The sequence below is a fragment of the Urocampus carinirostris genome, chromosome 3 (assembly GCF_059441175.1).
Source record: "Urocampus carinirostris isolate Australia breed hairy pipefish chromosome 3, RoL_Ucar_1.0, whole genome shotgun sequence".
NCBI lineage: Eukaryota > Metazoa > Chordata > Actinopteri > Syngnathiformes > Syngnathidae > Urocampus > Urocampus carinirostris.
In genome coordinates this window covers 27,085,359-27,111,398 of record NC_142351.1, presented here as the reverse complement: position 1 = coordinate 27,111,398, position 26,040 = coordinate 27,085,359, and the positions used below count along the sequence as shown (strand labels likewise).

General features: G+C 40.8%; 1 protein-coding gene and 1 pseudogene across 4 annotated transcripts; both read left to right on the top strand.

The window, feature by feature from the left end:
* Window positions 1-1,246: 1,246 nt before the first annotated feature.
* On the top strand, window positions 1,247-20,297 carry LOC148369332 (uncharacterized). 4 transcript variants are annotated; one of them, XM_088331284.1, is made up of 6 exons: window positions 1,247-2,162; window positions 2,221-2,334; window positions 3,584-3,676; window positions 7,922-8,224; window positions 14,420-14,512; window positions 16,416-20,297. In XM_088331284.1, exons 2-6 carry the CDS (start codon window positions 2,298-2,300, stop codon window positions 18,782-18,784), a joined length of 2,895 nt encoding a protein of 964 aa, XP_088187410.1. In that variant the 5' UTR covers window positions 1,247-2,162; window positions 2,221-2,297; the 3' UTR covers window positions 18,785-20,297. The 4 variants fall into 4 exon arrangements, with proteins under 4 accessions (XP_088187410.1, XP_088187409.1, XP_088187408.1 ...); XM_088331283.1 differs by having other exon boundaries at window positions 2,221-2,338; XM_088331282.1 differs by having other exon boundaries at window positions 1,247-2,338.
* Window positions 20,298-21,442: 1,145 nt separating this feature from the next.
* Window positions 21,443-21,590, top strand: LOC148369331 (U2 spliceosomal RNA; annotated as a pseudogene).
* The last annotated feature ends 4,450 nt before the right edge of the window (window positions 21,591-26,040 follow it).

The following is a 26,040-nucleotide window of genomic DNA, read 5'->3' as shown; positions in this document are numbered from 1 at the left end:
AAGATGCACCTGAGCTCAATTTTGAGCTTCATGGCAAAGGCTGTGAATACTTATGTAAATGTGATTTCTTAGTTTTCTATTTTTAATAAATTCAAAAAAAGTAAAAAAAAACGTTTTCACATTGTCATAATGGAGTATTTTGTATAGAATTTTGAGATAAGAGATTAAATTAATACAATTAGGAATGAGGCTGCAGCACGGCGGCGCAGTGGTTAGCGTTTGTGCGGCACAGTTCATGTCATGGGAACCTGTTGTGGGTTCAAATCCAGCTCCAGACTTCCTGTGCGGAGTTTGTATGTTCTCCCCGTGCTTGCGTGGGTTTCCTCCGGGCACTCCGGTTTCCACCCATGTTCCAAAAACATGCATTTCAGGTGAATTGGCCGGTCCAAAATTGTCCCTAGGTGTGAATGAGCGAATGAGTTGTCTGTCCCTGTGTGCTCTGCGATTGGCTGGCAACCAGTTCAGGGTGTCCCCTGCCCACTGCCCGGAGATGGCTGGGATGGGCTCCAGCCCCCCGCGACCCTAATGAGGATAAGCGGTACGGCTAATGAGATGAGGAATGAGGCTCTAACATAACAAACTGTGGAAAAAGTGAAGCGCTGTGAATACTTTCCGGATGCACTGTATATATATATATATATATATAGATATATATATGTATATACTGGTATATATGTATATATGTAGTCCTCCTCCCATGGGTGCGCCGCCGCCTCTTCGCCAAAAGACGCCGCCATGTCTGGAGGGCTCAAAGCAATGCCAAGCGTTTATCAAAACAAGGCCTGATTCCCTCGTCAGCGCCCCGCAATCAAAATTCCCCAGCCAAAACACTCTACACTTCGAACGGCGTGACCTTCAGCCTTCTGTGAAAAATCCCCACTATATTCAACAAAATTTTATTTGTTTTATATTAAATCCTTTGTAATCAATTAAATAAAATAAAAAATACTTCAATATATATAATAATAATAATAATTTCCTTGTATTGTCATTCTGTGTAACAATGTACACAGAACGAAATGTCGATTGCACCTGACCCGTTGTAGCGAGCCGATGCAGCCGCAGCCAGTGCGCTGGAGACTGCTAACAATATCCGCATTACGGACATAAAATCAGAGGCTAAACTAAACCTTACCCCATACCAGCAGGTGGCGCTGTTGGATGCGTCATTGCAGGACACTTATACGAACATATTGCAGCAGGAATTTCAACAAAACAAAACTTATCGTGACACCCCCGAGGCGTGTTCAGGAGAGTGATCAGACATGTAGTCTCTTGTTAATCGCTTGCCGCGCACTGCTGAACGGTTGTAATCGCTCACTGTGATTGCCTTACTGATCCAAAATGGCCGACGACAGTACAATGGATTTCGTTCTACAGCTTGCTTTGAGCGAGTTGGCTGATATGAGCGACAGTTCGCATATTGACACAGTTAAGGTTATCCTAAACGCAGTGGAAGGGTCATACCTGTCTTGCATTGTTCACAAACATTACCAGGCAATGTAAGACGATATATTACATCGCCAACAGCACTCGTCAGGGTGAGATCCTCCATCTTCTGCACTGTCGACGCCATGTTGGAAATCAAAGTAAGCGGTCTTTCTCCCGTGATTACTCGGGCACGCGAGCGCTCAATAATCACTGGCCGTTCAGAAGCTAGCGATAGCTCGCGATAGCAATCACTCACTCTCCTGAACACGCCTCCGTTACACAGTGTTAAATGTTAACTTCTATAATGGTTTATAAATTGTTTTTTTTTCAGAAGCAATATTTAGTTTTTATATATATTTTAAGCTATATTTCCGCAATAAGAGCAAGTGTTGACGGTGAAAACAAAATGTTACCCTCATGAAAATCAGTTTTAAAATGAGCAGGTTGTGATTTAGTTTCAATGTACAGTACATCCATTGCGCGAAGTTGGCCCGACCAAAATGGCCGCCACGTAGGCACGCTAGTTAGGGGGCTGCTACGAAACGCCGACAAATCCAGTCGTCTATCTTTATGTCCCACAATCCATTGCGGCGGCGTTTGGAAGAAGAAGCTGTCATGGCTGCCGCACCACCGCCGAACAAGAGAATGTCAAGAAAACTACCAAAAGTCCTGTAGTCAACTTAAAACGACATAAGCTCGACATAAGTATCACTTTGCCGTCCCTTTCGAAGGTTTGTCATCTTTACTGCCGAGTTGGAGCGACACCTCCTGGCGTTTTTTTGTTCAAAGGCGGAGAAAATGTGCTCCAGTTGGAAAGAACCTCTTCAGGAGAAGCTTCGGGGAGCCATAGAGGAGACCGAGCGAGAATGTCGACGACCGGACGCTGTTTCCAAGCAGCTCGGGGCAGGTTGGACTTTTGGATTTTCGCCTCTGCCACAGTGCCAATGCTTCCTTAACTTTTGCAGGCTGGCCCAAAAATTCGACTATTTAAAAGAAAGAAAGAATAGTGCTTTTAAATACAGTTTTTGCACCCTTTTACTGTAAATGACACATTTTTCACCTCGAGCAAATACTAAAAGTGCAGGAAATGAAATGAGGCTCTCGAGTGACTCGTATAAAGTAACATGAAAACTTAAATGGCTCCCTGAAAATTTTCACTCAAACTAAAAAGCAAAAGTGCATGAATTAGAATGAAGTTTAGCAACAACTCGTATGAAGTCGCATCAAAACTTCAATATTTCCCTGATATCTTTACGATAAAAAAAATCATAAATACCTACATGACTTAAAACAAAAAGTGCATTGCAATTTCAAATGTGCAGATTTTACATAACCATGTGGAAATGTCAGGGTTTGGCGCCTTCAGTCCTTATATCCAAAAGATGGTAGCTTTACCACATGTTCCAGCCCCTCCAAATTTTGCAATTAGACAATCACCCACCTCTCCGATAAATACCCCAGGCTCCCACCTCATTTTGCTGAACCGTTTAGATTCCTGTAGACTTTCAGTCACCAAAACTACAAGCTACGCCTCCCGCGACGTCGTCCATCTATCCCTTCCACGTTCCAGTTTTCTCCACTCCAGACCACTCACTCCAACCTTCCTCTTGAGTATTCCAAAGTTTCCTTTTCAAGATTCTCTCCTCCCCAAGAACTTCCCCAGGTCTCCCTATCAAGTTTTCCCTCCTTATCCCAAGACCTGCCAATTCTAGCGTTTTCTTCAAGGTATTACCTGGTAACCTATTTTCAAGATTCTCGCCACAGAAAGATCCCCTCTCAAGTTTCCCTCTCAAGATTTCCTCCTCTACTACCCAAGTCCCACACCCCCTTTTCACCTGTAAAGTCTTTTGTTGTTGCTGTTTAAATAAACGTCTCTCAACTGGACCAAAATGTAATTAAAAAAAATGAAATAAAACAAACATTTGTTTAAAATAGCCTCTTATACATGTCGTGGTTTATGATTTATTTAATTGTGTGTGTTTTTTTTTTTTTTGTCAACTTTGTATTAAATTTGACATCCAAAGGCATTCAAAAAGTCTTGAATTTAAATTGCCTTAAACTGTAGGAACCCTGTTGTGTTCTGTGCGCCCCTGTGTGAGTTTCGGTGATTAAAGCCGTCACAAATAAATGCGATTTGACTTGTTTGTTGCAGACATCGGTGAAGAATATCTTCTTACTGCGTGGCAGGAACCAGAGTTGCCAGGAGCTGTTTACAAGATACTCCGAGTTGTGTTGAACAGAGCAGGTTGGTCGTTTTACTTTCTGCAACGTCCTTATTCAGGAGGGAACGTCGTTGGGCGTCGCCCCAAAAACTACACAGAGAGGGCAGAAAGGGAACGCTCCTTATTGCATTGCTCACTATAATTCGTGATGGTTGCCCGCCCCCGGCTCATGACTTCGGCCAGATGTCTACACACAATAGGCTATTGTCAGCTCCAAGACTGTTTGCTTCAAGTTCATTTCAGGTTCAACTTTTCTTATCCTTAGTTATTTTCAACTTTGCACAACATTTGACATCTCGTATTTGGCGGTCAACGTCCACCGTACTTTTCTTTCGAATACGATCCGGGCTTCTGTCTCGCTCATTTTTTCAAAATACATACAGTGAAAAAAATAAGTATTTGAACACCCTGCTATTTTGCTACTTCTTCCACTTAGAAATCATTGAGGCATCTGAAATTTTCATCACAGTTACATGTCCACTGTGAGACAGATAAACTAATAAGAAAAATCCAGAAATCACAATTCATTCAACGATTTATTTGTGTGATGTAGTTGTAAATAAGTATTTCAACCCCTGAGAAAATGAATGTTGATATTTGGTACAGTCGCCTTTGTCTACTATTAGAGGTCAAACGTTTCCTGTAGTCTTTCACCAGCTTTGCACACACTGCAGGATATTTCTTGGCCCACTCCTCCACACAGATCTTCTCTTTGGGTATTTGTATATTGTATTCCTTTTGCTTTATTATTGTATTGTTCTCAGCGCAGGGATGCTGCTGGAAATGTGAATTTCCCTGCGGGGATGAATAAAGTATCTATCTATCTAGATCAGTCAGGTTTCTGGGCTGTCGTTGAGAAACAGTATGAGCTCCCTCAAAAGATTTCTGATTGGGTTCAGGTCTGGAGACTGTTTGGGCCATGCTAGAACCTTGATATACTTCTTACGGAGCCACTCCTTGGTTTTCCTGGCTGCATGCTTCGTGTCGTTGCGGTGTTGGAAGACCCGCCACGACCCGTCTTCAATGATCTGACTAACGAGAGGAGGTTGTTCCCTCAAATCTCACAATACACGGCTCCAGTCATCCTCTCTTTACGCAGTGCACTTGTCCTGTCCTTGACCCCACAAGGAGGTATCTTGCATGGGGATTCACACTTGAGATTGACCGTCATGTTTTGCCTGTCCCCTTTTCTAACGCTTGCTCCAACAGTGGACCTTTTTTCACCAAGCTGCTTGGCAATTGCTCCGTAGCCTTTTCCAGCCTTGCGGTGGTGTACAATTTTGTCTCTGGTGTCTTCGCCATGTTACAAGTTCAAGTCTTACTGATTGTGTGGGGTGGACAGGTGTCTGTATGCGGCTGACGACCTCAAACAGGTGCATCCTATTCAGGATGATACATGAAGTGCCGGTGGACTTTTAATGGGCGGATTAACAGGTCTTTTAGGGTCAGAATTCTAGATGATACACAGGTGTTCAAATACTTATTTGCAGTTGCATTGTGATTTCTGGAATTTTCATTTTAGTTTCTCTCTCACGGTGGAAATGCACCGACGATAAAAATTTCAGACCCCTCCATGATTTCTAAGCGGGAGAAATAGCAAAACAGCAGGTTGTTCAAATACTTATTTTCTTCACTGGACCTTATTTTCTGGGCTAACAGACAAGTTTCTCACTGTAGAGTCTGCAACATCCTTGACAGTTAAGTAATGGCAAAATGAAGCCCAATAAAGCTGTGAAGCCCTGCAGGGAAATGTTTCACACACACGTAGGGGCTTTAAGATGAATCATGTCCTCGATGACGCCATCTCATGGACAGAATAATTTTTAACATGCTCGTTGCATGCAATAAAATATCGGGGTGTCAATCATTCTCTGAAAGAGTGCTTTCACATGAATTATTCTGTGTCACTCGGTCTGTTTGTGCTAATGCAACAAGTGAAAATGCCAAATAAGGAGGTAAAACAAAGTGCTTACTCCAGATGTTATTTTCCAAAATACAGCGTTACTTGGGCGCTTTTACTTCAAACGACACTCTTTGCTAGCGAATCATTCTCTGAACCGATGACGTGGCACACGCGTTTTGCGGGGGTTCAAATGACTCACCTTACGTCATCAACACACACATTGGCTCGCGCTACGCGAACCACTCCTCTAAAATACTCGGCACACGCTTCTGGGATTCAAACTGACAGGCACATTACTACTTGACACCTAACGTTTGGCTGTCGAAGTATAAGACCCGCGCTTCTCCCTCGCTGATTTTTTCAAAGGCGTATATTTTTACATGTAATAAATGATGAAAGTTATTGTAGAGATGATTTTGCTTTATTCGTGTGTGTGGGGATTTTACACGACCATGTTTCGATTCTAGACTTGAAGATGGGGTGAGTTTTTCTTAAAAGTTCAATACTTTCTCTATTAAGGATGTGTGAGCAATCCTCAACTGAGTTTAAAGAGCCCTATGCTGTTTTCCATTGCGCCTATCTGCTGGTTTGTTACTTTTATTAGGCCTGTTTAGGAAGGAACAAACCCCCAAAAATATGAAAAACAAGTTCATTTGAGCGTGTCTAAAAAATAAATTTAAAACATGTGTTGCTGTGCTGCCATCTCCCGGCTCAGTCATAATTACCGGCTTAAGTTTTAAAATGTCGCACCCAACCTTTAAAATCACCTCCCCCCTAGCTTTTGTCACAGTTTCTGCCTACCTACGTTTTACATTGTGTACATTCAAAACTATTTGGGAGCACATTGGTAATTGCCCTACTTTTAAACTTAATGTTTTTTTTTTTAATTCGATGTAACTTTTAAATTCTGTTTTACTCTAAATTCTATATGTATAGGTGGACGAAATGAGGCGGATTTGAATTTCATGACGCTGTGTAATGACAACAATGGGGTTCTATTCAGTCTCCAAATTTTGCTTTTCACGTAAATAAAATAAGGGTTCTGGCTAATAAACGAATGGAATAGTGAGATATTGTTGTAGAAAGTAGATAATAAGTCAGGATAAGGAAAGTTGAGCCTGACATGAACTTGAAGCAAACAGTCTTGGAGCTGACAAGAGCCTACTGTGTGTAGACATCTGGCGGAAGTCATGGGATGTTGATGTTGCTGGAAGTCACAAGCTGTTTGCCAAGTGAGCCGGGGCGGGCGACCATCACGAGTTATCGCGACTTGTTTTGAGCACTGCAATAATAAGTGTTCCCTTTTTGCCATATCTCCTCTCTGCGTATTTTTTGGGGTGACGCCCAACAACGTTTCCTCCAATAATGGGAGAACTTAAAATGGCATGAGAGCTGGTGTTGAGCGTGATCGCCGGCCAGAAGCGAGAAAAGTGAAGTTGGAGCGTGCGTTTTATAGGTGGGAGGTGGACTTCAACATGATTGGTTGACACTAGGCTAATCCATCCCTTTGGGAGTTCAGTCACTTCCTGTTAGTTGAGCCATCTGGCTGTGTTTCTCCTACTTATATAATGTAATAACTTCATTATATTTATGAAATTCATACTAATTTCTATTTCAAGTAATACTTTTTTAATAATACACGTTTTAGAAACCCAGGAGGGACCAATTAAACCCCAGCAGCCAGCCAGCCAGACTCTTCCTATGTTATGGCAAATACTGTGTATTTTCTGTTGATGCCCTTGCATCATCCTTTTTAGGCTGGTCAAGAGGATGACTTCGTGTGTGGCTCCTTCTCAAGGTTTCTTTTTTTTCCTCATGCTGGGATTTTTTTAGTTTTTCCTTGAATGTCTAAACAATACTTTCTATAAACATAAGGGCACTTTGCTTGAAAAATATCACTTGATTGCAAGAACACTAAACTTATGCATGAGTTTTGCAAGAATTCTCAGCCCCTGATGTCTCGGGTGACGTGATCACATGATTCAGGTCGTCATGGTGATCGTCCTACGATACGTCATCCCAACAAAGGCCCTTGGTCATTTTTTTAGAAAGACTAAAGATTTGAAGCGTTAACAGTATGTACTTATATCTTTGCTTTTGTACTCACCGCCATACAGAATAATACGGCGAATACAGAAAAAAAAGCGGCATCAAGTGTTGACAAAGGAATCTTGTCAAAGCCACTCCTACCATCTAGTGGTGATTAAATTCCCAGGATTTAATACTTACTGATCAGCAGCGCCTAAGCCTTTAGAATTTTTTTACGTTTTGGCACTCGGGGACAATGCTTCTGAAAACGTACTAATACGTTACGGCACTGAACGAGTTAAGGGCAATACAAATAAATGTGACTTGTGTCTTGCAGACGTCGGCCAAAAATATCTTCCTACTGCGCGGCAGGAAGCAGATTTGCCTGCCGTTAAAATTGAGGAGGATCTGAATCCTTATCACGTTAAGCAAGAGACAGAGGATGGGGAGCCTGTTAAAGAGGAGGACGATTTTCCAGTCTTGCGAGTGACCGGGGTTCGTTCAACCTTCGAAGATCAAGGTCAACCTGAAGATAACGGTTGGCGGGAGCCTGGAATTATCAGCTCCCGTCAACACGTGGAAACGGGCGACGACGACACGTCCCACTCTGCAAACGCTGAAAGCGACTCGCAGTCGGAAGGTGGTAACACATGTTCACAGTGTGGGAAAACATTTCGACGCAAGTATTATATGAAATTGCATATGAAATACCACACTGGGGAGAAGCATTTTGCCTGCTCAGTTCGTGGTAAAACATTCACACATAGTGGGGACTTAACAAAACACATTAGAACCATCACTGGGGATAAGCCTTTTTCTTGCTCAGTTTGTGGCAAAAAATTCACCAGAAATGGACACTTGAAATTACATCAACTAACCCACACTGGCGAGAAGCCTTTTTCTTGCTCTGTTTGCGGTCAAAAATTCACCCAAAATGGACACTTGAAATCACACCAACTAACCCACACTGGTGAGAAGACTTTTTCCTGCTCAGTTTGCGGTAAAAAATTCACCCATAGTGGACAATTGAATGTACACACTAGAACCCACACTGGGGAGAAGCCCTTTGCCTGCTCAATTTGTGGTCTAAGATTCATTCAGAGTGGAGACTTAAAAAAACACATGAGAACCCACACTGGCGAGAAGCCCTTTGCCTGCTCAATTTGTGGTCTAAGATTCATTCAGAGTGGAGACTTAAAAAAACACGTCACAACCCACACTGGCGAGAAGCCTTTTTGTTGCTCAGTTTGCGGTAAAAAGTTCACCCATAGTGGAGAATTGAATCTACACACTAGAACCCACACTGGCGAGAAGCCTTTTTCCTGCTCAGTTTGCGGTCAAAGATTCACCCATAGTGGAGACTTAAAAAAACACATTAGAATCCACACTGGCGAAAAGCCTTTTTCTTGCTCAGTTTGTCGTAAAAGATTCACCGAGAGTGGGAGCTTAAAAAAACACATTAGAACCCACACTGGCGAGAAGCCTTTCGCCTGCTCAATTTGTGGTAAAAGATTCACCGAGAGTGGGAGCTTAAAAATGCACACCAGAACCCACACTGGCGAGAAGCCTTTTTCCTGCTCAGTTTGTGGTCTAAAATTCACTAAAAGTGGAAGTTTAAAGAAACACATTAGAACCCACACTGGTGAGATACCTTTGACCTGTTGACTTTGTGGTAGAATAAATTCATCCATATTGGCCACTAGAAATCACATACCAGAACCCACACTGGTGAGAAGTCTTTTGCCTGCTCGGTTTGTGGTCTAACATTTACTGAAAACGGGAGCTTAAAAACACTTAATTCACCAAGTATAGCACAGGCCGTCTTTAGGAACATAACTACCACAAAACCATTTCCCCTCACCTTTTTCCAACCACTGAATCTGCCAACACATCAAAAAAGCCACATTCATTCTCAGGAAGTGACCAGACTCTCCTGCTGTATGATAAAGATTTGAAACCCCAAAGTCTTCATATAGATTCAAAAGATAAATGATTTGCATATCTGTCATGGTTCTTGATCGATGATCTATTTCATCGTGTGTCTACATAATATTTGCCTTTTATCAACAATTCCTATTATTATAAGATTGCCGACCTAGGTCCCTAGGGTTGGGGCCTGTTCTCACCAGAGCCCCAAAGCTTGGAGAGCCTGTGGTTCTCTCCGTACCTGTCGTCCGGATGAGAAATATCCCCGTGAAGTCCACTGCCAAATGAGATAAGAACCTTTATTTCTTCATCTTCCTGGTTGGCCATATGCTGCTTCTCACACACCCCTCCCCTGAGGGACGTTTCGTTCTCAAAAGTACACAAAAAGTGTTAGTGCAACAACCTCTTTGGTGTTTTGGGCAAATATCCCATGTTGGCACGCTATGAAAACAATCCCTGATCATTGAAATGAGTCTATTATCTTCAAACCAGGTTCATTGATCAGTACTGTTAACCTGTTGCATCATTTCTTCCGACTTCCTCCTTGCTAACACTGAGTGCTTGTGACAACTATGTGCTTTATTCTTTCGTTTGATACCATTTTCTTTTCCCTGTGAATAAAACGTAGTTTGTTAAAATTAAACTGCGTGCATTATCTGTGGGTCGACGTTATTCTTCTTCTGGTCCGATCAATCATTATCCATATCAACGAACTATAAAATCGATCATTTAAAGCTAAAAATCCAGTGTGTTTAAAGTTGCATCCTTCATGATAAACGCTAGACACAGGCTATTTCAAATTAATTTGTGTCGAAAACCGAGAGCAGCGCCTGCTGACCGAATTGGTAACCACCAAATTAGATTCTGAACCAAATAAATATAATTTAAAGCCATTTTCAAATGTGTTGTTAATTTGGTCTTAAAAGAGTCAGAAATCCCGTTATGAGTGATGACTTTTGCCACTTTTTTTTTTGCCAGGACCGAAACTTAACTATATGTTAAAGAAAAGGGACTTGGATTTTCCTGGACCAAAATCAAGTTGAGACTGGAAATCACCATGACCACATTATAAGACGACATTAAACTGAAATATGAACTGTTATAATTATATACAGAACGTGACCCATCAGTAGTCCAATTTGTTCCCCCTTTAACAATCAAAACTAAAGAGTATAACTATAGAGTATAGAGTGATGATCAAATGAGTCCGATGCTTCAACTCTTGCCATTCAACATATCAAGATTTCATAACGTACTCATCCCTGAGACTATAAATCTGACGTAGTTCACCAAGGACATGGTCTTGCAGCCATGAAGTTCCACGATAGTAAGTAACATCCGCGTGAGTCCAGTGAATCCAAGCGTGTAAAAAGGTTTACTCCAAAACACACCATAATACCGATGGATAAAAAAAAATCTGTCAAAAGGTATCTCTGCCTTGTTACTAGCTGTGAGTTTAGCCCCTTAATTCCCGTTTACAAGTAAACAGACAACTTTTCGGCCAATCGCGGCTTCGCTTCTCTGTCCTCAGCCCGCATTAGCCTATACCGGTGTGTATTGCTAAAAACGAAAACGCCTCCTCTACCTCCGAAGAACTCTAGCCAATCGTGACCGGGTCAAATGATAATCGTCACATTGGTTGGCCAATAAAATTCGAAATAAGTCGATATGAACATGTGTCTGTTGTATTCAAATTTATTCCCTGAAATAAGTGTCGCCACCAGTGATATATTTTACGCGCCATTTTTATGCGCATGTATGCAGAGTTGGGATAGACGCGGAACGATAATTCAAGCGTTTACAACTCTCGCAATGTCCAAGAAAAAAATAAAATACACAATTGCAGAGGTTTTCAAACTGTAAACTAGCCACTTTTGATAACACCTAAACATATTGTGTCAAATTGGTTCCCAAACTCAAAAACAAAGAAATAATTTTACACATTTTTCTAAAATCACTAAATTTTGTGCAGGCTTGGGAAGTAACGGAATACATGGAACGGCAAAAATGATGTTGGCAAGCTGTTTGGATTTATTTTCATTTTGTTTCTGTCGCATGTTATGTTAGTTTTGCCAGAGATCAAAGTCAGGAGAGAAAGCTTACGACGTCTTGTGAGTCATAATTTTATTCATTTCATTTCTTTTGTCTTTTATTAGCATATTTGGTATTGGAGTAATCCAAAAGTAATTGAAAGTAATCAAGTTAAAGTAACCCTACCCAACCCTGCAAATGATAAATACCAACAAAAACAAAAAGTGCATCGCAATTTCAACTGAGCTTTGGAATCGAAAAGTGTGGGCACTCCCGTTTCAGAGCCGGTTTGACGAACAAATGTTATGGCAACAGCTCATCGCTTCCGCTTTAGCGTGCTTTTTACGCTCTCAATAATAAACGCACACAAACTAATGTTATGATAAGAGCTAATATAGCAGTCTCCACCTGAAATTCCCTCCCTCAAACAAGTTAACTACAATATTGACGCTTTTTCTAAATCACACAAGTGCTTTTCTACAATGGATTTTGAAAAAAACTCAGTATTATCAGCGGTCTTGATTCACGGGTGTGTGTTAGCAGAGGCGCCACCGTTGACTACCCTCTAACGTTATTCTTTCTGCTTCGGCGCCTTCGCCCCCGGTCGCTTATCCGCGGGTAGCGACAGGGAGAGGGAGGCTTCGCTGCATCTGAGCCTACATAATTGGGTTTTAAATGTATTTATCGGCCTGTTGAATTCCCGAATATCCGTGCCGACGGTCCTCTGCTTTTATCTCGTCCTATCTCTCACAGACACGAGACGGTCGTGCGTGTGATCTTTTTCTGGCCAATTTCCAATCTCCTTTCAAAATCGAGCTTCCGGTTTCCAAAACGAAATGGCAAAATGCAAATGAGAAACGATACAAAATAAGCCCGAACGGCTCTCTAGGTTGTTTTTGTTGCTTTTTCCCCTACATTCCCAATTATTTTGCAACATTGTGCTCGGAAAATGAAAACAACCAGGAATAAAAGAAACAAAGGGGAAAAATATAATTAAGGAAAAAGAGATGAAAGAATAAACAACATTTATTTTCCTCGTGCTGAGATTTTGAGTTTCAGATCAGGGGATGCTGTCGTTGTAATTCTGTGCAGTCCAACGAGACATATTGTGATTAAGGGCCAAACAAAGAAATGGGACTTGACACATCAACACTGGAAAACACAGAAAATGGAAGAAAATATTTCTAAATCTACAAAAAATGTAAAAATACAAAACAATTGTAACCTTTTTTTTTTTATGACCAACACGTTTAAAGTCAACTACACAGCATCTCCTAAAAATGCACAGCGGCCAATCACAAGAAGGGAATCGGGCGTCGTTCACTTCCAAGAGTTGGCTCATGGAGACCCTTCGGTCACGAACGACACGAGTTGGTTGCCGTGGCTTCCACCAATGGCAACAGCACTGTTAAATAAAATGTTCACGTTTTCGGGGACTCGGCCCTTGTTTGCCTTTTCTTTTGGCGTATTAGTAAATACTATATCGGTTATTGCTATATAACCATATGCGGGGTTCGTTTGAGTGCTTGAAAGCCTTGAAAATGCTTGAAATTTCATGTTGTGTTTTCGAGGTTGGGGAAAAGCTTGAGTTTTGGGTGAAGAGCTTGAAATTGTCGCCATTGTTGCAATTGTTGTCTTGGCAGTCTGTCTCTATAAACTATGCAATAAATGAAGAAGCGGCTCAAGAGGACAACTGTATTTCGTAAACTGGCTCTTCTGGCTCGGTTTACTGAGAAGTGTCTGCTCTCCTGGCTCCTCCGAGTTTTTTTTTTTAAATGATATATTCTCAATAATATTACATTATCCACCAAATTATTCAACAGTTAGTCATATACGTTTGCAGAGGATCTCCAAATGACACATTAAATCAAAATATTCACAGATCTACAAAACAAATTGTACAATACAAAACAATTGAAGGTTTTTACACGCTGAACACAAAATCCCTATAAATGCAAAACATGAACATATTCATTGAAAATATTACCTCTTCAGTGCTAAAATAGACGATAAAACACAAAAAATAATTTGCAATTCTATCTTGATCGATTTAGACGATTGAAAAGCACACAAAAAATACGAATTCAAATAAGTAAAACAAAAAGCAAAAGATCAGCAGTCGATTGAAAGATTGAAGGCACTCTTCTTCGGAGCAAACCGGATCATAAAAATGAGTCCAAATTTGGCTCATTTTTCTGCTTTTTATACACAATTACATTCTTCCTTTTTTTGCCTTTCTTAAGGAACTCCATCATTTTGCAACACCTTCAGAGCCCTTTCTGTGTTTGTAAACAAGTGTGATGTTGCCAAGCTGTGTGGGCATTGTTGAAGCACAATGGCAGAATTTATGTCAGTTTATAGCAGCCCTTTCAAGAACAAAGATCGTAGGTCATGGATAGGAACATCCTAAAATAGCTCAAAGTATGTGCTAGGATCAAGAGAGCGCTTTATTTTAGTCATCAAAGATGACAACAAAAGAAACCTTCTTCTGATGGCTGCTGGATTTTTTTTTTTCCATTGGAGGTACTGGAGAAAAATTTTAAAAATGGCTTTGAAGTACTTGAAAAGTGCTCGGATTTGGCCATGAAAAAGATGTATGAACCTTGTTTATATTACTTCCTGTATGTTTAATGGTGAGGTTGGCTGTGTATTAAGCGCTAAGGCCCTTGCAACATCCATTTCCGTTTGGTCATCCTGGAAGGGGGATTACCCCATGTGCGGTCCCTTCATTTTCGCATCCTGACCTTTTAGAGTTTTTCCTTGCCTTCATGTAGCTTTCAGATCAGGTTGATGTTGCACTGCCGTTCTGCGCGTCCCTTTGTGAATTTCTGTGATTAAAGGCATCACAAATAAATGCGATTTGACTTGTATGTTGCAGACATCGGTGAAGAATATCTTCCAACTGCGTGGCAGGAACCAGAGTTCCCAGGAGCTGTTTACAAGATACTCCAAATTGTGTTGAACAGAGCAGGTTGGTCATTTTACTGTCTGCAACGTCCTTATTTTGGAGGGAACGTCGTTGGGCGTCGCCCCCAAAAATACGCAGAGAGGAGATATGGCAAAAAGGGAACACTCCTTATTGCATTGCTCGAAACAACTCGTGATGGTTGCCCGCCCCCGGCTCATGACTTCCGCCAGGTGTCTACACACAATCGGCTATTGTCAGCTCCAAGACTGTTTGCTTCAAGTTCATTTCAGGTTCAACTTCCCTTATCCTGAGTTATTATCTACTTTTCACAACACTTGACATCTCGTATTTGTCCGTCGACGTCCACTGTACTTTCCTTTCGAATAAGGTCCGGGCTTCTGTTTGGCTCATTCTTTCAAAATACATACCTTATTTCTAATTCAGTCACGTGCGCTGAGGCATTTTCGAAGACGACATATTTGTCTGAATTGTCGAGAAATTGACGTTGACGCGTCGCGACGCGCAAACTGAAGGCAACAGTCGCATTCTGTTATGTGGTCATCATGGCGGCGAGACGTTTAGCTTCAAAACAACGCTTCAGTATTTTTTCCGAAGTGTATATTCACACCCTTAAGGCGCAGTCTCCCAAGTTGGTTTATTTTGGGTTTATACCAAATGACAGCGGTAAGTAGGGATGCACGATGAACCGAAATCAAATCCATATCGCGATGTGACGTAATGCGATAGCAAAACCGCAAACCCCTGTGTTTTTTTTTTCCGATGATTCAATAATAATCATAACATACTATTAAAAAAACTGGAACGATATGGCATCGGGGGCGTGGCTTTGCAATGGATTCAAAGTTATTTGACGGGGAGGAAGCAATATGTAAAAATGGGAGAGTTATCATCTGAATACTTGTACATCTGTTGTGGAGTATCACAGGGTTCTATCCTGGGTCCAAAGTTATTTAATTTATATATTAACGATATTTTTAATGTTTCAAAACTATTAAAATTAGTAGTATTTGCAGGTGACACTAACATTTTCTATTCAAATGATAACTATATTGATTTGGTAACCTGCATTAATCGTGCATTAATTAACCTAAAAGTATGGATGGATATAAATAAATGATCTTTAAATTTAAATAAAACCAAAGTAATATTCTTTGGTAATCGCAAGGCAAATTAAGATTTTGAAGTAAAAATGGATGATGCTGCAATGGACATTGTATCAGAAATTAAGTTTTTAGGGGTCATAATAGACAATAAATTAAGTTGGAAAACACACATCAGACACATACAAACTAAGGTATCTAGAAGCATTTCAATAATCAATGAAGCAAAATTCCTTTTAAACTATAATGCACTGTATTTATTATATTGTTCTCCAGTTCTGCCATACTTAACATATTGTGCAGAAGTCTGGGGCAATAATTAAAAAAGTTCAGTACAGCCCTTCTTTATCCTCCAAAAACGTAGAACCATACACAAGTTAGGATAACGGCATATTTTATTGCTGCAGTCCATGATTACAATTGGATGATTTAGTAGAATTTTTCACTTCACAACTGATATTTAAGGTCAACAAAAACATAGTGCCAGAAAACATCCAAAAATGATTCACACTGAAAGAGGGAAGTTATAATTTAAGGGGCTGTCGTCAATCCATATTCCCAAAGGTGAGAACCACCAGGAAAAGTATGTGTGTGTCTGTGTGTGGAGTCAAGCTTTGGAACAATTTACAAGACGATCTGAATAAAGCCACTCTTGGCATCTATTGGTAATTTATCATACTAATTTAATTCCCAGAAGTTTAATACTTACTGATGAGCAGCGGTTAAGCCTTTCGAATTTTTTTACGTTTTGGCACTCGGGGACAATGCTTTCGAAAACGTATTAATATGTTACGGCACTAAACGAGTTAAGGGCAATATAAGTAAATGTTACTCGTGTCTTGCAGACGTCAGCCAAAAATATCTTCCTACTGCACGGCAGGAACCAGAGTTGCCTGCCGTTAAAATTGAGGAGGATCTGAAGCCTTATCACATTAAGCAAGAGACAGAGGATGGGGAGCCTGTTGCCGTTAAAGAAGAGGACGATTTTCCAGTCTTGCGAGTGACCGAGGGTCGTTCAACCGTCGAAGATCAAAGTCAACCTGAAGATAACGGTTGGCAGGAGCCTCTTAACAGCAGCTCCCGGCAACACGTGGTAACGGATGACGACGACACGTCCCACTCCGCAAACCCTGAAAGCGACTCGCAGTCGGAAGGTGGTAACACATGTTCTCTGTGTGGGAAAATGTTTCGACGCAAGTCTTATATGAAGTTGCATATGAAATCCCACGCTGGGGTGAAACATTTTTCTTGCTCAGTTTGTGGAAAACATTTCTCACAGAATGGTAAATTAAAATTACACCAAAAAACCCACATTGGCGAGAAGCCTTTTTCTTGTTCAGTGTGTGGTAAAACATTCACACGGAGTGGGGACTTAAAAAGACACATGAGAACACATACTGGTGAGAAGCATTTTTCCTGCTCAGTTTGTGGTCAAAAATTCACACAGAGTGGGGACTTAAAAAGACACACAATAACCCACAATGGAGAGAAGTCTTTCTCCTGCTCAATTTGTGGAAAACGATTCTCCCAACAAGGAAACTTGAATGTACACACGAGAACCCACACTGGCGAGAAGCCTTTTTCCTGTTCAGTTTGCGGTCAAAGATTCACCCAAATTGGACACTTGAAATCACACCAACTAACCCACAGTGGCGAGAAGCCTTTTTCTTGTTCAGTTTGCGGTCGAGAATTCAATACAAGTGGGAGCTTAAAGAAACACATGAGAACCCACACTGGCAAGAAGCCTTTTGCCTGCTCAGTTTGCGATAAAAAATTCACCAAAAATGGACTATTGAAATTACACCAACTAACCCACACTGGCAAGAAGCCTTTCGCTTGCTCCATTTGTGGAAAACAATTCTCACAGAATGGGAACTTAAAATTACACCAACTAACACACACTGGCGATAAGCCTTTTTCTTGTTCAGTTTGCGGAAAAAAGAGTTTTACAGAGCGTGGAAACTTAAATAAACACATTAGAACCCACACTTGTGAGAAGCCTTTCGCCTGCTCAATTTGTGGAAAAAAATTCACCCAGAGTGGGGACTTAAAAACACACACACTAATCCACACTGGCGAGAAGCCTTTTTCTTGCTCAGTTTGCGGTCAAAGATTCACTACAAGTGGAAGCTTAAAGAGACACATTACAACACACACAGGCAAGAAGCCTTTTTCTTGTTCAGTTCGCGCTCAAAAATGCACCCAAAATGGACGCTTGAAATTACACCAACTAATCCACGCTGGTGAGAAGCGTTTCGCCTCTTCAATTTGCGATAAAAAATTCACCCAAAATGGACAATTGAAATTAAAACAAATAACCCATACTGGCAAGAAGTATTTCTCCTGCTCAATTTGTGGAAAACAATTTTCCCAACAAGAAAATATGAATGTACACACGAGAACCCATACTGGCGAGAAGCCTTTTTCCAGCTCAGGTTGCGGTAAAAGATTCATTGCACGTGGGAATTTAAAAAAACCCACTAGAACCCACACTGGGGAGAAGCGTTTTTCCTGCTCAGTTTGCAGTAAAAAATTCGCCCGAAATGGACAATTGAATGTACACACTAGAACCCACACTGGCGCAAAGCCTTTTGCCTGCTCAGTTTGCGGTCAAAGATTCACCCAAAATGGACAATTAAATGTACATACTAGAACCCACACTGGCGAGAAGCCTTTTTCTTGCTCAGTTTGCGGTCAAAGATTCACCCAAAATGTACACTTGAAATCACACCAACTAACCCACACTGGCGAGAAACCTTTTTCCTGCTTAGTTTGCGATAAAAGATGTAGCCAGAGTGGGGAATTAAAAAAACACATGAGAACCCACACTGGTGAGAAGCCTTTTTCCTGCTCAGTTTGTGGTAAAACTTTCACCCAAAAAGGACACTTGAAATTACATTATCTAACCCACACTGGCAAGAAGCCTTTTGCATGCTCAGTTTGTGATAAAAGATTCAGCCAGAGTGGGGAATTAAAAAACCACATGAGAATCCACACTGGTGAGAAGCCTTTTTCCTGCTCAGTTTGTGGTAAAACATTCACCCAAAATGGAAACTTGAAATCACACCAAATAACCCACACTGGCGAGAAGCCTTTTTCTTGTTCAGTTTGCGGTCAAAAATTCACCCGAAATGGAACCTTGAAATTACACCAACTAACTCACGCTGGCGACGAGCCTTTTCGTGTTCAGTTTGCGGTAAAAATTTCACCCTAAATGGACACTTGAAATTAGACCAAGTAACCCACACTGGAAAAATGTCTTTCTTCTCCTCAATTTGTGGAAAACGATTCTCCCAACAAGGAACTTGAATGTACACTCGAGAACCCACGATGGCGAGAAGCCTTTCTCCTGCTCTGTGTGCGGTCAAAGATTCACCCGCAATGGACACTTGAAATCACACCAACTAACCCACACTGGCCAAAAGCCTTTCGCCTGCTCAATTTGAAGAAAAATATTTTCTCAGAATAAGAGCTTAAAATCACGCAAAATAACACACCCTGGGGAGAAGCCTTTTTCTTGCGCAGTCTGCGATAAAAATTCACCCAAAATGGACTATTGAAACTACACCAACTAACCCACACTGGCGACAAGCCTTTTTCTTGTTCAGTTTGCGGTCAAGGATTCACTATAAGTGGGAGCTTCAAAAATACAGACGAGAACCCACACTGGCGATAAGTCTTTTGCCTGAACAGTCTGCAGTCAAAGATGCACTAAAAGTGGAAGCTTAGAGAAACACATTAGAACCCACAGCGGTGAGAAACCTTTGACTTGTTGACTTTTTGGGAAAAAAAAATTCATCCATATCGGACATTAGAAGTCACACACCAGAACCCACACTGATGAGAAGCCTTTTGCCTGCTCAGTTTGAGGTAAAAAATTCTCCCAATTAGGAAACTTGAAACTACACCAACTAACCCACAGTGGCGAGGAGCCTTTTTATTGCTCAATTTGTGGTCAAACATTAGGAAAGTGGGAGCTTAAAACACTTATCTGACCAAGTATCACGCAGGCCATCTTTAGGAACATAACTGCCACAAAACTATTTCCCCTCACCTTTTTCCAACCACTGACTCTGCCAACACATCAAAAAAGCCACATTCATTCACAGGAAGTGACCAGACTCTCCTGCTGTATAATAAAGATTTGAAACCTCAAAGTCTTTATATGGATTCATAAGATTCATGATTTTCATATGTGTCATGTTTCTTGATAAATGATCTATTTCATCGTGTGCCGCGTAAAATTTTGCCTGTTATCAACAATTATAATCATTATAATAATAAGATCGCCGACCTAGGTCCCTAGGGTTGGGACCTGTTCTCACCAGAGCCACAAAGCTTGGAGAGCCTGTGGTTCTCTCCGTCCCTGTCATCAGTATGAGAACAATCCCTGTGAAGTCCACCGCCAAAAGAGATAGGAACCTTTATTTCTTCATCTTCCTGGTTGGCCATGTGCTGCTTCTCACACACTCCTCCCCTGAGGGACTTTTTGTTCTCAAAAGTGCACAAAAAGGGTTAGTGCAACAACTTCTTTGGTGTTTTGGGCAAATATCCCATGTTGGCACACTATGAAAACAATCCCTGATCATTGAAATGAGTCTATTATCTTAAAACCGGATTCATTGATCAGTACTGTTAACCTGTTGCATCATTTCCTCCACCTTCCCCCTTGCTCGCACTGACTGCTTGTGTCAACAATGTGCTTTATTCTTTCGTTTGATCCAATTTTCATTTTCCTGTGAATAAAACTTTTAATAAAATCAAACTGCATGCATTCTTTGTGGGTTGATGTTATTTTTCTTATGGACTGATCAATCAATATCCATATCAACAAACAACAAAATGGATCATTTAAAGCTGAAAACACATTGTGTTTAAAGTTGCATCCTTCATGATCAATTCTAGACAAAGGCTGTTTCAAATGAATTTGTTTTGAAAACCAAGAGCATCGCCTGCTGACCGAATTGGAACCACCAAATTAGATTCCGAACCAAACAAATATAATTGAAAGCCATATGGTAATGTGTTGTTATTTTGGCCATAAAAGAGTTAGAAATAATGTTATGAGTGATGACTTAAGCCACTTTTTTGTGTTAACTCAAGACAAAACAGAAAAGGGACTTGGATTTTCCTGGACCAAAATGAAGTTGAGACTGGAAATCACCATGATCACATTGTAAGACAACATTAAACTGAAATATTAACTGTTATAAGTATATACAGAACGTGACCCATCAGTAGCCCAATTCGTTCCCTCTTTAAGAATCAAAATAAAGGAAATAAAATTTGAAATAAGTCGCTATAAAGATGCGTCTATTGGTTTCAAATCAAACGCTGAAATAAGTGTTTGTAACGCCACCAGTGATGTATTTTATGCACTATTTTTATGCGCACGTATTCAGAATTGGGATGGACACGGAACGAGAATTTAAGCGTTTACAACTCTCGCAATGTCTGAGAAAAAATGGCCGACATAAAATACACATTTGCAGAGGTTTTCGAACTGTAAACTGGTCTTCTCCAAATAGCCACTTTTGCTAACACCTAAACATACCCATAGAAAAATGTGTTTGTAAGTTTGGGATCCAATTTTTTACAGTACCAGGTAAGGCTTCAAGCTATCGTCTCAGCTGTTAAGATACATGCTACACTCATTTACAGGCATTTGATTGCAAAAACAAATTCAGGCGAGCACCGGCTCTTGAAAAGACGTGGGCAGAAGACAAAAGAAGAGACAGGAGATCAGATGTAGAATGAGAGGGAGGCTCGAAGAAGACTATTTAGACTAATTCGACCAATATGGATTTTTCAGGGCCAATAATTCCACACAAGTAGAAGCTTTTAAATCAGCTTTAACTTTGATGCCAGGTCCTTAGCTTGGCCTTTTGGCTTTGATGCTAGTTCCTTAGCTTGGCCTTTTAGCTTTGATTTTTGCATTCCGGAGATGGAATAAGAGCTTGCTCTGTCCACTCCACGCATCGGCCCGGTATTGCAGTATCTCCGGGAACGGTGCATTCGCAATGATCGCAACAAGGCTTTAGGACTAGGACCTTAGCTTGGCCTTTTGGCTGAGAGTAAGTGTCCCGGCTCCTAGGCTTTGTAGCGTATTATGAACTGACCGATAACGGATAATGAATAATGAATAACGAAGATAGATAAATAACCCTTAAAAACCCCAAAACCCCCAATTCGACAATAATTAGGCTAATTTCGATGGAATTCAATTAGTACTATACTCACTATACTTGTGAAAATATCGACTATTCTTGTGCATTTTTCCGTAAAGAAACGAGCATGCAATGCGAGGAGAGTTAAGTTTGTGTTTGGTTAATGTAGTCAGATAACTAATTCGAACAATTTGGTAAACGCTACATTTGTAATGTATTGTTTTCCTAACAATTTTATAATATATATATATATATGTAATCGCGGTGTACCTGTCCCACCAAGGATCCACATTCAGGCTGGACTGGATGATGAGGCTTTTATTACAGTTGCTGCAATGAGCGACACAAAGAGTTTGACACAAAGAGCTGAAATTTTTAACTGTGAGAGTCAAAGAGACACACCACGTACTGACCTGCCATGACAGACAGACACACACAAACACACGCAATTAAAAACATATTTCCTATAACACACTCCTCTCCTTACCAAATATTAACTAACATAAATAGTGACAGAAACAAAACAAAAATAAATCCAAACAGCTTGACAACATTAATTCCATTATTGTGTATGTTGCGAGATTTGTCAGTTGTGGTTTTAATGTTGTCAGTTCCATACCTGTCAACCTGTACGTTTTTGCCGTACAAAGTACGTTTATTATGAATTTTGAGACGTGTACGACGTACAAGAAAAAAATGTACGGAAAAACGAAAATTTGTCAATTATGGGTACCATCCGGTACACACCGACTAGGACAAAACGGCAAATCAATCAAGTCAAACGAGTTTGCCGCAGTAGCCTCTATCTCGGTGTGTTTTTTTTCCCGTTGCAAACGAAATGATGCTACTGTGCGCATGCATCTGCCGCCTCGGATTTCATGTGGTAGTTATGTAGTGAAAGGAAGTATTTTAGAGAACCGGCTTTTTCGGCTCAACTCATTACAGAGAGGCGGCTCTCAAACGGCTCACCTGTTTTGATGCATTATAGTACGGATGATTATGTTGTATAAAGAAGTTAAGAAAAGGAAAAACACGACCGTTTGTAAGGGCATGGAGCCCTGGAGCTTAACAGGTATGCAATTTATGCCACTTTCCTTCTTTGCGTAGCTCACAGCAGAAGGCTGCCATTCAAATGAATACACCGCAGTATGTGACACTGCTTGTGAATCTGCACGGGAACTTCGTGGTTTGAGGACCTGCAGCAGAAACAACCACAGATCACTTTCCTCATCAACCCTTTTGATGCAGAGATTGACTCCCTGAAATCCCAACTGGAGTTGATTGAGCTACGCGAAGATCACAGACTAAAATCTATTTTCAAAGAAGGCCCTGTTACGTTTTGGAGAACCGCGTCGACTGAAAAACACCCATGTGTAAAAAGAGCCTCTCTCAATGTTCTAGTCAACATATGTCTGCGAGTCCCTGTTTTCTACCTTGAAACACGTGAAATCAATAATGGGACAAAGACTTAACCCGACAATTGGGAATATGTTACTCAGTGTTTTGTTTTGAGCAAATCTGCTACATGACAAAAGTGATACAGCTTTTCTACTAAATCCGTTCCAGGTTGGAAATTTAGGTTCGCTTTTGTCGTGGTCTGAATTGATTTTCTCCATAAGAAATGCTGGTAAACTCATTTAACAGTTCTGTTTAGAGGTCAACACGGGCCCCAAAAGATCCAGCCTCACCCCAAGTGTTGAAACCCGACGGAGTAACATGAATGACAGGACCGCGCCAGGAACAAACCCTAAATTAATTTTTGCTAGGCCACCGTCGGACTAATGAACTTGATTTTGCAGGACTAGCCCGAAAACCCCCCAAATGTATTATTTTATTTGTGAGGACTCAGGATATACGTTTCAAAACTTAGAAAATGTCATGGCCTGCATTTTTTTCATCCCGTTGTATTTTAAGCAGAGAAAAAACAAGCTGTCTTATAATATAACATATTTTATGAACATGGTAAATATGATAAATTCCAACAACAATCATTGGGACACAAAATAAAAGCCAAACAACAAGAGCGAAGGAGAGCTCTTGCTTAATCACGTGGAGAAATGCTGCAGCCCACTAGACTTTCGATAGATTTTTGCAGCTCAAATAAATGATAAAAGTTAATTGAAATCGATAAACATAACAACAACAAAAATGCCTACAAAAAATACATATGACTCCAAAAACTTTGTGTTTAACTCTCTTGTTATATGTCGAAGTGTCCTTGGGCAAGACACTGAATCCCTAATGCCCCCCGTAAGCAGGTCGGCGCCTTGCATGGCTGCATGGCCGCGATTGGTGTGTGAGTGTGTGAATGGGTAAGTGTGAAGCACATTGTAAAGCGCTTTGGGAAGTCTTCAGTGACTTGAAAAGCGCTATAGAAATGCAGACTATTTACCATTTACCATCTTGATTATCCTCAAAACACTGACTCCCTATCGGTATGTAAGTGTGTGTGTGAATGGGTAGGTGTGAAGCACATCGTAAAGCGCTTTAAGAGCTCTTCATTGACTTGAAAAGCGCTATAGAAATGCAGACCATTTACCATTTACTCCGAGCGGCAACAACTGACGACAAACCTGATTTGCAGAGGATTACCGGAAACTAGAGATGCCAGATGAGAATATCATCCCATCACTCCAGCAATACTCATTCAAAACTTAGTATAAAAATGTTTTAAGTATCAAAATTTAATGATGAAAAAATCCCAACATTTGATCATGCATTCAAATTGTTTATTGTGTTTCGCTTCCAATAAACATTTACGTGACATTTTTATTTTGCCCTCGTGTAGTTTGGAAAAAACACCTGGCTGAACATGCTTGTGTGAATATTTTTATAATATTTTCACACTTTCCTTGAAATCAACACAAGAACAATATTTGTTGTATTGTAAGGAGAGGAGAGTGTTATGTGAAATAATAGTTTTTTAATTGTTTGTGTCTGTCTGTCATGGCAGGTCAGTGCGTGATGTGGCTCTTTGACCCTCACAGTTGAAAATTAAGGCTGTTTGTGGCAAACTTGTTCGCCACCCCTGGTATAGCAGAAAGGGTAAGAGAAGTACCAGTATATCACCGCTAGATGGCAAAGTCTCACAGATCAGAGAAGGGTGCTTGGGCCAAGTCTCGCGGGACCTCACGTGATTTCGTCAGACTTGCTCAATAAATGAACCTTAATGCCAACAATTAAATAGTGTCGTGTGAGACTGACATTTCTCATCTATTTTGCAGATGAGCTAAAACAACAACAACAAAAATATATTAAACAAACGTGTAACACCATCTGCAGCGAGCCCATTCACCTAGGTCACGTTACACTTTATCTTTGTTTAAATTCGCATAATACGTCGCATTAAACTTCTGCCAAGTTTACAATGTCCACTTAACTCCAAGCTTCGATTGATATTTTGCGCCGACCTATCTAGTATTCTATGTGTTTCTGTTGCTGCATTCCCGAAAAGACGCTAACTGAGTTTTCCAACCTCCGACCCGGAGAAATGGTATGTACCCCGACTTTGAAACTCGGACCTTCCACCTCGAGTGTCCTTCCAATGATATTTCCCCGGTTGTGGGTTGGAAAACCCCGCTTGAACAAAGGTTACATGGCGGACAGACCAGGTTAGCACTGCTTGTCCTCTGCGTTTATATTCACACTCGTGTCAGTTTTGAGCGCGTTATTAACTATTGATTTTACAATTAGAATCATTTTTGACAGAGCTAAAAGTAATGCAGCCGAGTCCTGCATTATGACGGCGGGCGGAGACATAACTGCGTATGATTCCTGTTCAAAAATGTTGGAGCTGATTCGGAAAGAATGTCAAGACTGGATTTTTTTTTTTCAGATCACTTGCTAGTGTCCTGCTCTCTCTCATTTCCTTCAGGTAGATAGATAGATAGATACTTTATTCATCCCCGAAGGGAAATTCACATGACTGTTGGGAGGGGTCTGTGGAAATTTAACTGCTCCCTGCTGGAGGATGAGGCCTTAGCCGCACAATACAGGGAGCGGTACAAGGACTGGCAGACCCTTAAAGACTCGTATGATTCACGAGCACAATGGTGGGAGATGACAAAGAAACGAACGCAGAATTTTTTTAAAAATGCAGGGGAAAACAAGAAACTTAAAGAGATGAAACGCACATCGGGACTACAAAGAAGACTTCAACACTATTTCACCCTAACAGAAAAGGGGATGGACTTTAATGATGTAATCAGAGAGATCAAACAAGAACTAAATGCTTTGGCGGAAATAAAGAGCAAAGGCATCATAATAAGAAGCAAAGAAAGAGAAATAGAAGAAGGGGAAAAAT

Coding starts and splice junctions, on each gene's coding strand:
- LOC148369332 (XM_088331283.1), top strand. CDS start 2,230: ATGTGCTCCAGTTGGAAAGAACCTCTTCAGGAGAAGCTTCGGGGAGCC. Junction 2,339..3,583: donor TTCCAAGCAGCTCGGGGCAG/GTTGGACTTTTG, acceptor TGTTTGTTGCAG/ACATCGGTGAAGAATATCTT. Junction 14,513..16,415: donor AATTGTGTTGAACAGAGCAG/GTTGGTCATTTT, acceptor CGTGTCTTGCAG/ACGTCAGCCAAAAATATCTT.